The following is a 13,870-nucleotide window of genomic DNA, read 5'->3' as shown; positions in this document are numbered from 1 at the left end:
CAAAAAGAAAAATCAAGTGGAACGCAATCTTGATTATAAAGGGACTCTACTTTGTTTTTTTTTTTTTTTTTTTTTTTTTTTTGTCCTTTTAAATTTTTAGAGGTTCATATCATAGCTGTACTAAAAAAAGATACTACTAAAAATAGCCAACTAATTAGTTTAGTAAAAATACCATTTTTAGTAATCCACTAAAGAGTTTGATTTAATAATATTAACAATTCATATTCGCTGATAATATTAATTTTTTCAGCATATAAACTTAAAACATAGATACAAAATTGTTTATCTTTTCCATTTTTTTCGGTGAATATTTTTAATAATTATTAGATTTAAAGAGAAATATACCCAGTAGATTATAATTTTGAAACCACTTATATTAATATTATTTAATTTATATATTCGAAAAAAAGATAATGAAAAATACAGTATACTTGTAATTAATATGTTTAATATTTTACATTACAAATTACGTACTACCATATTAAAATTTTAATAAAAAATCATTACAAAATATACTTGATCATCAAATGAGCCAAGTTAATTATCAATGTATAGAACACAAGACGGTTTCATCTTATCTTTTGCTCCATTGATTATTCAACCAGTTATAATTCTAAAAAGAGAGATTATTTTTTCTTAAACAGATAGAGTGCGACCATCCATTCGTCCCCGTTGTTATATCCAAAAAGCTCCGCGACTGAGATGAAGAAGGTTCTCCAATATGCCGTCCATTTGGTAGCTGAGTCCTTGCCGTAAGTAGCTTCAAAAATTGGTCTTATAGAATTCAAATTGCAGTCCATTCTTTTAAGCCACTGTTCGCTGTAAATAAATGTTTTTTTTATATTAAGAAACGCAAATATGAAGAACTAGTTCACTGTATTTTGATTTTATTATAATCACCTTACACAAATGAACTACTGGTGAATTAACACTTGTGCATTGATACTTCAAGGATCAAAATGTGCCATTACAACAACCAAGTTTGCAACTTGGTAGAAATCATATAATGTCATTGTAGAAAAGTCAAAACGGATGAAGCCAATGATAGTAAGCACAGAGAATAGTTCGAAAAAAAAAATACAACGAAAGGATGTTAACTGGGAATGAGCAAAAATATATAAACACATGAACCTAGTCTACCATGAAATAGCCAAGCTGGTACTCCTAGACAACTATCAGAACCAAGCAAGCACTCAAAGAGAAAAAGCTATGCAATATTTAGTGTGTTTTGGTTTGGTGCTATTGTTGGTGCAGTGGGTCGGTAAGAGGGAAGAGATGAATTACCTATAAATAAAAAATACCTTCTTCAAACTTTCAACTCTAAATTAAAATAGCAACAATAAAATAAAACAAAATAATAGAAAAAAAAGAAGACTCAATGATTTGACTTGCTTATAATCAAGAAGGTTGTTAATCCAAGGCGGTTGAAAAAACGCACTACGAATCTCCTTCACTGTAGGCGGAGAAATCTTTTTACACACTAAGAAAGTTATAACTAAGAAAGTTGTTAATCCAAGACGATTGAAAAAACGCACTACGAATCTTCTTCACTGTATGCGGAGAAACCTTTTTACACACTAAAAAAGCTCAGAAGTTGCTAGAAACTGAATACAGAGTTGAGTGATTAATTCCTAGTTCCAGGGATCTTTATATAGCTCCTGGAAAACTTATCTCGAGTTTTGAGGGCACCTTCAAAGAATTTGAGGGCGCCTCCAGCAGAGGTGAGCGGATAAAACTTTATCCGATTGGGAACGGCCAGTTTGGCCAGGTCGAGGGCACTCTCAACGCAATTGAGGGCGCCTTCAATGTTGAGGGCGCCCTAAACACTGTTGAAGGCGCCTCCAATGTTGAGGGCGCCCTCAACAGTGATGAGGGTGCCTCCAATGGTTTCTACAGTTTTTCTTTGTCTTCCTTTTTTCTTCTGAAGCTCTGATCGCTTGGGTGATTGCAACCAACCGAAATATGGCTCATCCGAACCCAATTTTCGATCTTCTCCTCGAGCATGCTTCCGTCCCGGCTTCTTGTCCCTCGAACGCCGCGCACGTTCTTCTCGTCCACGGATGTACTCTTCCGCAGTTCTCTCATCCTTTGGACGCACCGAGCCCGTCGGCTCCCTTCCCGTGTCGTCCTTCTCGCTAGCTGCATCTTCCGCTCGATTTCTTGTGCTCCTAAGCTCCAACACACTAAGACACAGGGATCAAATAACAAACAGGATCTAACTTAACTTGATTGATCACATCAAAACAACCACGGAGTCCAACAATCTTCCCCTTTTTGATGTGCATCAACCTAAGTTCAAGTTAGGAAAAAAAACAGACAAGTAGTACTTTAAAGAAATTATTAAACTAACATTTTAAGCAAAAAGGTTGCAATAAAAGAATTTGCAACACTAAGTAAAATTAAAAATTTAAAAAATATTAACTTCCCTAAGACTCCCCCTAAACTTATACCTATCCTCCCCTTTGATCACATAAAAAAAAAAATGGGGTAAGAATTAGCAAGTAAAAAAAAATCAAGTTTTAAAAACAATTTTCTAAGTACAAATAAGTCAGTTTCAAAATGATTTCTAAGTAAAAAGTTTAAATTTTTTTTAATTTTCTAAGTACAAATAAGTCAGTTTCAAAATGATTTCTAAGTTTAATTTTTTTTTAAAGTTTAAATTTTCTAAGTACAAATTTTTTAAGTTTAAATTTTAAGAAAAAAAATTTCTAATTAAAAAGAAAAATTCAAATTAGGCAATTTTTAGATAATTTATTTTTTTTTAATTAAAAATATTTTAAAGCATTATTTACTTTCAATGCTTTATCAGTATAAAATAAGTTAATTAAATATTTTATTTCAATATTTTGACTTTCAGGTAGTGACGAGACACTAGACCTTCTTGGTTATTGGAGCAACAACCACTTTCTTAAACAAAAACCTCAAAAGAAATTAACTGTTTAATTTTTCTAGCTGAAAGCGTTAATTTAAAAAATTAAACTAGAAAAGATTTTGAAACCCAGTATAGGTTCCTTCATACTGGATTAATCAAGAACTTAGGGTGTATATAACTTTTAAGAACTTTTCTAAGTTGTCCCTGATGTTTTCTAATATACCAATTCAATTTTTCATAAATTCTAAGTTTTGATTTTGGAAATTTATTTAAGCATACATGATCATTTTTCAATTTTTCAATTTCAATTTTTAATTTTCCATTCTCTAATTTTAAATTATTGTACATTTCTAGAGGACATGCCTTTGCTAAATTTAATTTTAACTCATTATTTTCCTTTTTTAATTTAACTAAATCTTTAGTAAGCACTTTTATAAAATGAAAAGACTGCTTAGGGGTTAGAGCGCGTACCTCACTTACCTCTATTTCTGATGCTCCCCCTTCATCGTAGCTTTCTTCTTCTTATCCTCCCCCTTCATCTATGCTCATCTCTGAGCTGGTTTCTTCTTCCGATTGATGGTTAGCCATTAGTGCTAGTCCCGAGAAGGCTTTGACTTCAGACTCAGAGGATGATGATTCATCCCATGTAGCCTTCAGACTCTTGCGTTTAGAGGACGTCAATTTTGAGACTTCTCCTTGTCCCTCTTCTTTAATTTTGGGCAGTCATTCTTGATGTGTCCGTCCTCGTTGCAGTTGTAGCATCGGACCATCCTTTTGTTGTGTTGATGCTTTCTCGACTACGATCTAAATTTATTAGTCTTAATAAACTTAAATTAACTTTCTTACCAATAACGCCGCTTCAGTTTCGTCGATTAACGCTTCAGAGTCGGGATTGTCCATCTCGGCTTGTAAGACAACATTGAGATTTGACTTCTCTATTTATTTAGGTTCTGCAATTCGAGACTCGTGAAGTTCAAAGGTAGAAAATAAGTTTTCTAAAGTACTTATCTCAAAGTCCTTAGAGATGTAGTATGCATCTACTAAGGACGCTCATTCTGGAATTCTTAGGAAGACATTGAGCGCATATCGGATCGAGTCTCGGTTTGTTATCGATTCTACAAGATTGGGCAGTTGAGTTATCAGCTTCTTAATTCTCCCATGGAGTTGCACTACCTTTTCACTGTTGTTCATCCGGAGATTTGACAACTGAGTCTGGAGGATGTCGCGTCTTGCTAACTTCGCTTCTGAGGTGCCTTCGTGGAGCTCCAGGAATTTTTCCCAGAGGTCTTTGACAAAGTCGTAGCTTCCGATCCGACTTACCTCCTGGGACGGCAGAACGCTGAGCAGATGAAACTCGGCCTTTCCGTTGGCCACGAAATCGGCTTGCTCCTTCTTCGTCCAATTGTATTCTTCCTTGTTTTTAGGGGTTGCAAAATCGTATTTCATAATTAAAAGAAAGTCAAATTCTGTTTTGAAGAATACCTCCATTCGGCGTTTCCATGTCGCGAAGTCTCCATCGAATTTCGGGAGATGAATACTTGCACCAGCCATCGTCTTGATCTAGATGCTTCAGTCGGCGGTCAATCCTTCTGAGGCGGTCTAGCTCTGATACCAATTGTTGGTACAGCGGGGCCGACAAGAGGGGAGGGGTGAATTGCCTGCAAATAAAAAATACCCTCCTCAAACTTTCAACTCTAAAATAGCAACAATAAAATAAAATAATAGGAAAAAAAGAAGACTCAGCGATTTGACTTGGTTACAACCAAGAAAGTTGTTAATCCAAGGCGGTTGAAAAAGCGTACTACGAATCTCCTTCACTGTATGCGGAGAAGCCTTTTTACACACTAAGAAAGCTCAGAAGTTGTTAGGAACTGAATACAAGTTGAGTGATTAATTCCTAGCTCTAGGGGCCTTTATGTAGCTCCTGGAAAACTTATCTCGAGTCTTGAAGGCGCTTTCAAGGGCGCCTCCAGTCGAGGTGAGCGGATAAAACTTTATCCGATTGCAAACGGCCAGTTTGGCCAGGTCAAGGGCGCCCTCAACACAATTGAGAACGCCTTCAATGTTGAAGGTGCCCTAAACACTGTTGAGGGTGCCTCCAATGTTGAGGGTGCCCTTAACAATGATAAGGGCGCCTCCAATGGTTTCTACAGCTTTTCTTTGTCTTCCTTTCTTCTTCCGAAGCTCTGATCGCTTGGGTGATTGCGGCCAATCGAAATAAAGCTCACCCGAACCTAATTTCCGGCCTTCTCCTCGAGTAGGCTTCCGTCCGGGCTTCTCGTCTCTCGAACGTCGCGCACATTCTTCTCATCCACCGGTGTACTCTTCCGCAGCTCTCTCGTCCTTCGGACGCACCGAGCCCGTCGGCTCCCTTCCCGTGCCATCCTTCTCGCTAGTTGCGTCTTCCGCTCGACTTCCTACGCTCCTAAACTCCTGCACATTTAGACACAGGATCAAATAACAAACAGAACTTAACCTAACTTGATTGATCACATCAAAACAATCACGGGGTCCAACAGCTATCACTGCCCTTCTACATAAATCCTTAGCCCTCCCAAATAGGTTTTACCAGTTTGAGAGCCAGTTAAAAGGGTTGCAGTCATCTTTAATTTGGACCACAGTTCCATAAATTCAATTTCGTTGTCAAGCTCACGTTAGATGGGCATTCTCAATTAGCCCTAGCCCTTCCTATTCTCTTCTCTTTTTCTTTCTTTCATCTTTTATATATATAGTGAAATGTTACCCTACACATTCATCCGTGAGCGTCTAGTGTTAATTTTTTTTTTAAATTTTTGTTTTTAGGGTTTAGGGTATAGCATTTAAGTTAAAGGAAGCGGGAAAAAAAATTAACACTAGGTGCTCACGGATGAATGTGTCGAATAACAAAACTCATATGTATATATATAGTCATGATGATAATTTGATGCTTGTCGCAAGAGAGATCAAATTGGAGAAGATGGAAAAGGAAGGGAAAGGGAAGCTCTGGCTGTATGAAGAGAAACAGACCTACAATAACTTTCCAACTGAGACTAAAAACTGGAGCTTCAAGAAAGATAATAAGTGGGCTTAAGAAGAACATATTGAGTTTTATGCATCATTCCTCTATACTAATCATTCAAAACACTTTACTAATGACAAGCGAGTAAATTTATTAAAGAGATGGACTCGTGAACACTTGTACAGACCTGGCTTGAACATTGGTATTCTTTGTCGCATCATTGTCAAATCACACCACTTAAAATGTTTGTCAAATTTCAGGTGATCACCTACAATGTCTGGCTCAAAGAAAATGAAAAACATGCAGACAGAAATTCCCTATTTATATAGGCTCATCGTTAAACATTCAGCACTTCCATATATTGAACTGCATATAAGGGAATCAATCTTCTGAGTAGGCATATAATAGTTATTATTCTTTATTCTGGATCACTTCATATATCCAAATATTTATTCCAGACATTAGTTTTGGTTTTAATAATTAATTAGCACCATTTTCACTTCCATGACATGAGGTCAACATCTAACCAGGCATTCCCAAATGGACCTTTCCAAGATGTGAAGTCAGAGATAAACTATGAAATCAGAGATATTAGAAAATGAGCTGTTGAACTAAAATCTTAGGATCCTAAAATAATGACAGGCATTTTCAGTAAGAATATTTAATAATTTCTTGAATAACAGTGGGCAAAGGCTCGCAGTATTACATGCACCGTGATGTTTGTTACTTGCTTTCAAAAGAATAGCCAAATCAAAGTTTTAACCTTAACCGTACCTTGTCCTTGCATAATGTGACCCATTGACGAGCCAATGGTTTAGCACAGTAACATCATCCTACAAAGTGAGATAAAGGTTAAAACGTTATAAGTTATCCCTGGGTTAGTTATATAGTTTGTGATCAAAATTCCATTCCTGTTTTAATTGGTAATGGCTGCAACTTAAGATTTCAGCATTGTAGGATGACTTAATGTTTTTCTAGTCAAATTAACCATGTTTCTACACTGCAGATCAAAATTATATCTTTTGAGTGTAGGTGGACCAGCAATTCTGATCCTCCTGTTTGTGTTGGTAAAAACAATCCAACTAATAATCTGTGAAGGGAAACTATGGGATATTTCATATAGTAACATCTCTTAGAAATAACTAATTACCTCCTCCTCCCCCTCCTCCTCGATGGAGGAAATCCATGTTGAAACATCACTAGGGGGATGACTCTGTCATAGTGAAGAAGTCTATATTGAAGAGCATCAAGGAGGAAGATGTTATGATGTGTGGAATTTCAGACGAGGATTTGCTGAATGGAGGAACACCACTATCAAGGAATTTGGTTTCTTGCTCTCTAAGAACTCTTGCAAATTTTAAGTTGTTGATGTTGTGTACAAGCAAAAGGAGTACCAGATCTAGAAGAGAAAAAACAAAATTTGGAAAAATAAGATTTTAAGATGGTGAAAGGGAAAGGTTGAAGAGGAAAAAAACTAGGTTTTATGAAGGGGAGGCCATGGTGACATATTAAATTTGCACCCTCCTCGAGGGAATTGAAGAGGGATAAAAAACCCATTATGATACGAAGTTCAGAAAATATTGTATTATCCATTAGAAATACAAAACATGTATTTATATTCCTTAAGACATAAATAGTTCTAAAACTTAGACATAAGACTAGGTATGTCTTAAACTAAGTTGCATATAATATTTTAAATATGCTAAAATTGTGCAGCATGGTATTAATTTATTTTCTTTGTCTGTGGTCATTTACTAATTTACAAGGAAAACTTCTTAAATGCTAGTAATGCACATGAAATTTTACTAGTTTCCTTCCCATTGATGTTTTGAGAATTAGGTGAGTGGTTGACACTTTTTTCTTATTGAATCTGTTGTTCAACCGGATGAATTGAGGATTTATACACCAATGCTTAAGTCTAGACAGGCAGTGGTGGTTGTTTTTTTTTTTTGGTTGATCTGGTCGGGCAAGACCTGTTCCAATAGCATTGCTTAACGGTTATAATCTTGTGGAAACATTTCTTTCTAGGTTGGTGTCCGTTAATCAAGCAGTCTAGTAACACCATCTATTCAAAGGAAATAAAGTAACATGAAACAAATTTCCTTTAATATTAGCAAAAGGAAAATATTGGTATAAAATCCAGATTTGTGTATGTGAAGGAATTAACCTGAAAATAGAGAAGTAGGTCTGCTGAAGGCATGGTTCCTCCGGTGAAGAAGTATCTTGTAATCCAGTCATCTTCATTTTTATCCTGAGTTAAGAGGGAACATTCAGGACATGACATGAAGGCTTTGGGACAAAAAAAAACTTAGAATGCAAATAGCATTCAGCAGTAACACAGAAAATGGTTCTTTCATGCGATTAAGAAACCAAAAATATACAAACAAGAAAATGATGAAATAAACATGTGAGGAATTTGAATTAAAGCAGAGTATTATTTGGTAATCTTCAAAGACTAGTCATCACAGAATGCTGAAACAAACACCAACTAATACACAAAAAGGAGTAAAGAGTACCTCAAAGTGATAAGCAAATGTTTTATGACAAAAGTGATGAATGAAAAACAAGCTGTCTTCCTTCATCCACAATGATATCTTCTTAAGAAGTTCCTTATAGTTCTTCATATGCTGCAGGAATTAATGCAACAATTAACTAGTTTCAATGGGGAAAAGAAAACTAGTTAGATTACCTCAAACATTTCTATTGAGACAATTCGGTCGAACGAAGCTTCCATTTCAAAATTGCTGATGTCAGCAACAATTATTTCTACATTGGGAAGCTCAAGGTGCCTAAAGATAGTTTGGTGTAAATTTCAACTTTCATGCACAAAACTATGCGTACAATTCATACAATATACTTTCATTACTTTATAAATGAGATTAACCTATCAAGTCAATGGAAACTGAGAATTTCAAATTAGAGATAAAAATCAATAGAAAACAAGTAGAGCAAAAAAAAAAAAAAAGAGCTTACCTACACTGCTCTTCTATGTAAGCTTTCTGAGTAGATGAGTTGCATATTCCAGTGACCTTGCAGTTTTTGTATCTCTTTGCAACATATATTGAAAAGGAACCCCAGCCACATCCTATGTCAAGAATTTTTTGGCCATCTTTCAATTGAGCTCTTTCACAATACAATTCTAACATTGCATTTTCGGCATCTTCCAATTTGCTTGTTTTGTCCTTGAAGTAACAACAGCTGCAACCAATGGGGAATTTAGAATTTCTAGCAACATACAGGAGTAATCAGCTATGTAAAGGAAAACAATTAGGGATCAAATGTAAATATTATCAACCAGTGCTGTGATGTGTGTGACCACATTAAAGGAGGGGAAAATAAAGAACAGAGGACTAGAAGACCAGTTACTGGTGAGATCTCTATCCAGAACTAATTGTCTAAGTTTGACTTGACCTTCACATTATCGATGTGGTGGATTCATGTTTGATAAATAATATGGATATATCAAATAAAGTTTAAAAAGAAGAAAAGAAAACTATAATACTTAAGTACTAAAGTTCAGACTTTGTGTTTTATTTAGGATGGTAGAGTTTTATCTTGTATGGACATAAGTTATAAAAAACTAACAGTATTATTTTAATTCATCTCAACTAGCATGCATTGGGGTATCGAGTGTTGGCATGATATGATATTGACTGACATGATTGACACAGCGAAAGAAGAGATATAGTAGTGCCAAGTGGCAAGTAGTATTACTCGTAATTTATCGAAACAATGCATTTTGACCAACCACCCGATAGTGTACGAAATTTTAATACATGCTTTTAAACAATCCAAGATCTACTCAAATGAGCTTTAATTCTATATTACCCTTCTGCTTAGCTTGCTTACTTTCAAATATAAGCGTCAATTGAAACTTAGTCAAATTGAGAGTAAAACTAGATAGAATCAATTGAATTCTTGTAATTTTAGATTGATTTGGAGAAACTTAGCTGATCTAACCAATTTTCCCCCTGCCATAGCTTGAACTGTAACTAAAATAAATTTGAGCAAAAGATAGTCTTTGTCACTCATTTGAATTCTGGCTTAAATCACTCAACCTTGTTGACAACCAACCTTTCTGTTGCTTACGAGCCTACTAGTTAGACTAACCACCTCATTGGCCTCTCTCTTGGTTAATATTAATCCACAAAGATTATTACCAATAATGCAATACCTCTCTCAATCAATAGTAGCCTTAAAACCCCATCCCTACATATTACTAATCTAGTGAATATTAACAACTTTATACTAATATATCTTAGTAATTATTTTGATATATTATAACAGAGTCAGATATCACTAAACTGGTAATAATAATAATATTTGTGATTATGATGATATTTTTTTGCTAATAATTAATTTGCTAATTCTAATATTTGTTGTTCAAAATATGTTATCTGTAATGATGTATTAATGAAACACAATATACATTTTCATTATGATTAAAAACCATTTGCTATCTCAAATATAGAATTATTTTATCTTTACTTTTATGGTTTTTTTCTAAACAATTCAATCTCTATGCTACCAATTTGATACAATGACACATTCTTTGATCATCTGATCCTAACACTGATATTGATTTGACAAGCATGATACACTCATATATACATAAAAAAACAACTAAGTATGAAGATGAGTAACAAAAACTCATTAAATATTTTTCAACATAAATAGAGTCAAAATGAATATTAAATTAGAGGTATTACTCATTTAGATATGTAGAAAGATCATCGTTCAGCTTTAGCACCAGTGGTGTAGGACTTTAGAGAATGGACAGTTAAAAGACTGTTTTGGATGATAAACCATAAAATTTTTAAAAAAGAAGCAGAGTATCAGAAACAATGGAATAAATCAATGAAGGTGTACTCCCCATCAGGCAGAAAATTCTAGTTCTGATTTACTGCTGATATCATCCTAGGACATCAAGTGGCCCTGATGCTTTAAAAATTGGCCTTCTTGTTAAATTTGAAGTAGAAAAGCTATAGCTTAGAGAAATGGCCAACCTGTACTTTAAATTCTGTCCAAGCACCAACTTGAAAAATGAGGTGGGTAACTCATAGTGTTGGGATTTGGCTTTATCAGTTTCCACAGCTATAGGCATATCTTCAAGAGCTGTTGAAGATATACAAGATCAGAACATTACCACAACTGACAAATGAAACTACTTATATAGTAAATTAGTGGAAACAGTGCAACTTAAGAAAGACAAAAAGGTGGTCTGAGTAGTCTGTCATGATCAGGTCAGTTATAAATAAGTACCATGGTGAATAGGGTGGTTTGAGTTTAAAAAAAAACAACCAGAATACAAGGGCCTCTTGCAACAGATTGCACTTTGGATGTGTTCATTGCATCACAAAAATTGTATATTTCTAGGTGAAACAACGATGGAATACACATATTCAAGGAGACAACACATTTCACACAGAACTCTGAATCTAAGACTAGAGCACTAAAATTGTGCTAGGAGAACGAAAATGGAGATGACTAAAGAAACCAGTAAAGTATTGATGGAAATAGAATCAATACAAGATCAAAAAACATAATAATTCACTAGCTCAAGTGGGAAAGATACAATGGAGAGAGCCAATGCTACACCTTTAGCTATACTAAAAGAAAACCTCACTAAACTGCAGAAAGTTTGAATGATATAGAATTCATACTTTGACAGACCACAATCATTTTTTTTTTTTTTGAACAATTCTACTTCACAAAATCAAATCTTTAAAGTTTTCTTGAAGGTAAGAACAGAAACGAATATTTTGGAAATCAGAACATCAAAAAAATTTGGGAAATGTTCGAAATTTTCGCTCTTGCAGTCCAAGACGACGACGGCTGAATTACATGATTAAAACGAAATGAAGTGATTAGGCCAGCAGCAAGCATGGGCTTGAGCCTTACCCTGCTTGAACCGGAGGAGTTCCGCTAGCTGGAGCTCGGCGGAGGGTTGGTAGCCGAGGCGGAGGCGGCCTGCGAGGAGTAGCCGCGTCAGCCTCCTGACCAATGCATCCGGGAGGAGGTTTCTCTCCAGCGCAACCAGCCCCGCCCACACCGCTGCTTCGTAGGGCATCTGAACTATCGCCTCCATATTCTCTCTCTCTCTCTCTCTTCTCGAGCTCTCGTCCCCCTTCTTAGCTCTAAGCACCGACAGGCACGGCACCGCACCGGACCATTTCGGTGTCGTGGGCGCCACAGCTCGTGCACGTGATATTTATAACTTGGCTTGATTTGAATTGATTGCACTTTTAAAATGTGCTCCTCGAAGTTTAGCAATTACCATTCTTAAGTTTTTTTATCCTTTGGATTAAGTAAAAACTTGGGAATAGTTAACTTTGATTTATTTGCATAATAGAAAATCAGGACCGTCTTTCGAATTTGAAAAACAAAAAAAGGGCTAAACTGATAATAGGAAGAAGGGGTAATTTCAAATTTACCTGAATTTCCAATCTGTTCGCTGAAGGCATGGGAGAGAAACACGTCTCCCTTAGAATAACCACACAAAAGTAGGCAGACGCCTAAAAATTTTTAAAATGTTTAAAATTTAAAAAAATATATATATTTAATTACATAAATATCTGTATATTAAAATTATAAATATCAGCAACCTCTATATTTAGTAATAGACTAAAGAGTTTGATTTAATAATATTAATAATTCATATTCGCTGATAATTTTAATTTTTTCCAGTATATAAACTTAAAACACAGTTACAAAATTGTTTATCCTTTTCATTTTTTCCTACGAATATATATTTTTATTAATTATTAAACTAAAATATAAAATATATCCTGTATATTATAATTTGAAACCAAGTCTATTAATATTAAGCTTCTGGGATAATTCCTAATTTAGTCCCTCATTATTTGACGTAGTCCTGATTTCGTCCCTAATTTTTTAATTGACCAAATTTAGTCCTCCAATTTTCAAACGTTTTCCAAATTGATCCTTCTGTCCGAATCCCCGTTAAAATAGACGGAAAGACCTGTTTAACTGGTGGAAGTGACCAGTTACTTTTATTCCTGCGTTATTTCCCTAATTCTGGAGTTGCCCTAGAAATCGGAGAGACTCACGCATTGTTCATCGATATAAGGAAAGGTAGCGTATTTTTGCTACTGTTGTCATTCTTTTTACTCTCTACTTCCATTTCACCCTCCAATAGGTCTCCCCTCCTCTCCCACCTCTCTTTGTTATTTTGATTTTAGCTTATCATTCATACAAATACAACTACGCAAGTACAGCTAGATCAAAAACCCCTCCTTTGGTACATACTTACTGGAGATTTTGGAGCAACTGCAACAAGTTAGGTCAACTTTTGTTGTGTTTGCTCTTCACGACTGTAACATAGAAAATAAAAGGTTTCCGACAATGACATTTCCAAACTTCATTTGTTGAGATTATGTAAAATATAAACTTCATTCACTCAATTTGTATTTGAATGAAATTGAATTTGTAAATGATTCTAGTCATGCTCAATGATATGAAGGTAATGTAATTCCATTATTTTCTTTTCCAAGCAGAGTGATAAAAAGCTAGTGAAGAACTCAAGCTAAGCTTCCATACATAGTAGAGTATTTTTATTCTCCGTGAAGTAGATTTGTTGATGTCACACTCACTCTCCCCTTATTTAATGACTCAACGTAGTAAAACTTGCTTGGATCACACTCCAAATTATGGTAAGATATACACAAATGAAGTACTTAATGTTTTGCTAATTTACTATGTCATAATTTTCTTTAATTCATTGAGTTATTAATTATTTATTGTGCATATTTTTCTAGGACTTTGTGGTGAACCAGATTTCCTTACAATTAAGTTTTATTATAATGGGGAGATGAAATCTAGTCTTCATGATAAAAAAATATATCGATGGACAATTCGATTATTTGACTATGTTGATAGGGATATTTTAGGGATGATTGAATTGTGGGGCTATGCGGAGGATGTAGGCTATAAAGACAAGCAATCTATCAAATTTTGGCATAAATTTGGAGAAACATTGA

General features: G+C 34.9%; 2 protein-coding genes across 4 annotated transcripts in view; both read right to left on the bottom strand.

Moving 5' to 3' along the window:
* Positions 1-503: 503 nt before the first annotated feature.
* On the bottom strand, positions 504-12,066 carry LOC122038645 ((S)-coclaurine N-methyltransferase-like). 3 transcript variants are annotated; one of them, XM_042598480.1, is made up of 8 exons: positions 11,772-12,066; positions 10,877-10,985; positions 8,844-9,068; positions 8,560-8,659; positions 8,387-8,497; positions 8,038-8,121; positions 6,645-6,703; positions 504-819 (listed from the first exon to the last, which is right to left on the bottom strand). In XM_042598480.1, exons 1-8 carry the CDS (start codon positions 11,956-11,958, stop codon positions 627-629), a joined length of 1,068 nt encoding a protein of 355 aa, XP_042454414.1. In that variant the 5' UTR covers positions 11,959-12,066; the 3' UTR covers positions 504-626. The 3 variants fall into 3 exon arrangements, with proteins under 3 accessions (XP_042454414.1, XP_042454415.1, XP_042454416.1); XM_042598481.1 differs by lacking the exon at positions 504-819 and adding an exon at positions 5,253-5,305; XM_042598482.1 differs by lacking the exons at positions 504-819; positions 6,645-6,703 and adding an exon at positions 7,754-7,843.
* Positions 773-13,870, bottom strand: part of LOC122038646 ((S)-coclaurine N-methyltransferase-like) — a 60,823-nt gene continuing 47,725 nt past the window's right edge. The window contains exon 9 of the mRNA XM_042598483.1: positions 773-819. Within this exon, the coding sequence (XP_042454417.1) occupies positions 785-819 (35 nt within the window). The 3' untranslated portion in view covers positions 773-784. The remainder of the gene's footprint in view (positions 820-13,870) is intronic.

Source organism: Zingiber officinale, chromosome 1A (assembly GCF_018446385.1).
Source record: "Zingiber officinale cultivar Zhangliang chromosome 1A, Zo_v1.1, whole genome shotgun sequence".
In the NCBI taxonomy this organism is placed as follows: domain Eukaryota; kingdom Viridiplantae; phylum Streptophyta; class Magnoliopsida; order Zingiberales; family Zingiberaceae; genus Zingiber; species Zingiber officinale.
The sequence above is the reverse complement of the archived record's forward strand: the minus strand, read 5'-3'. Positions and strand labels throughout refer to the sequence as shown.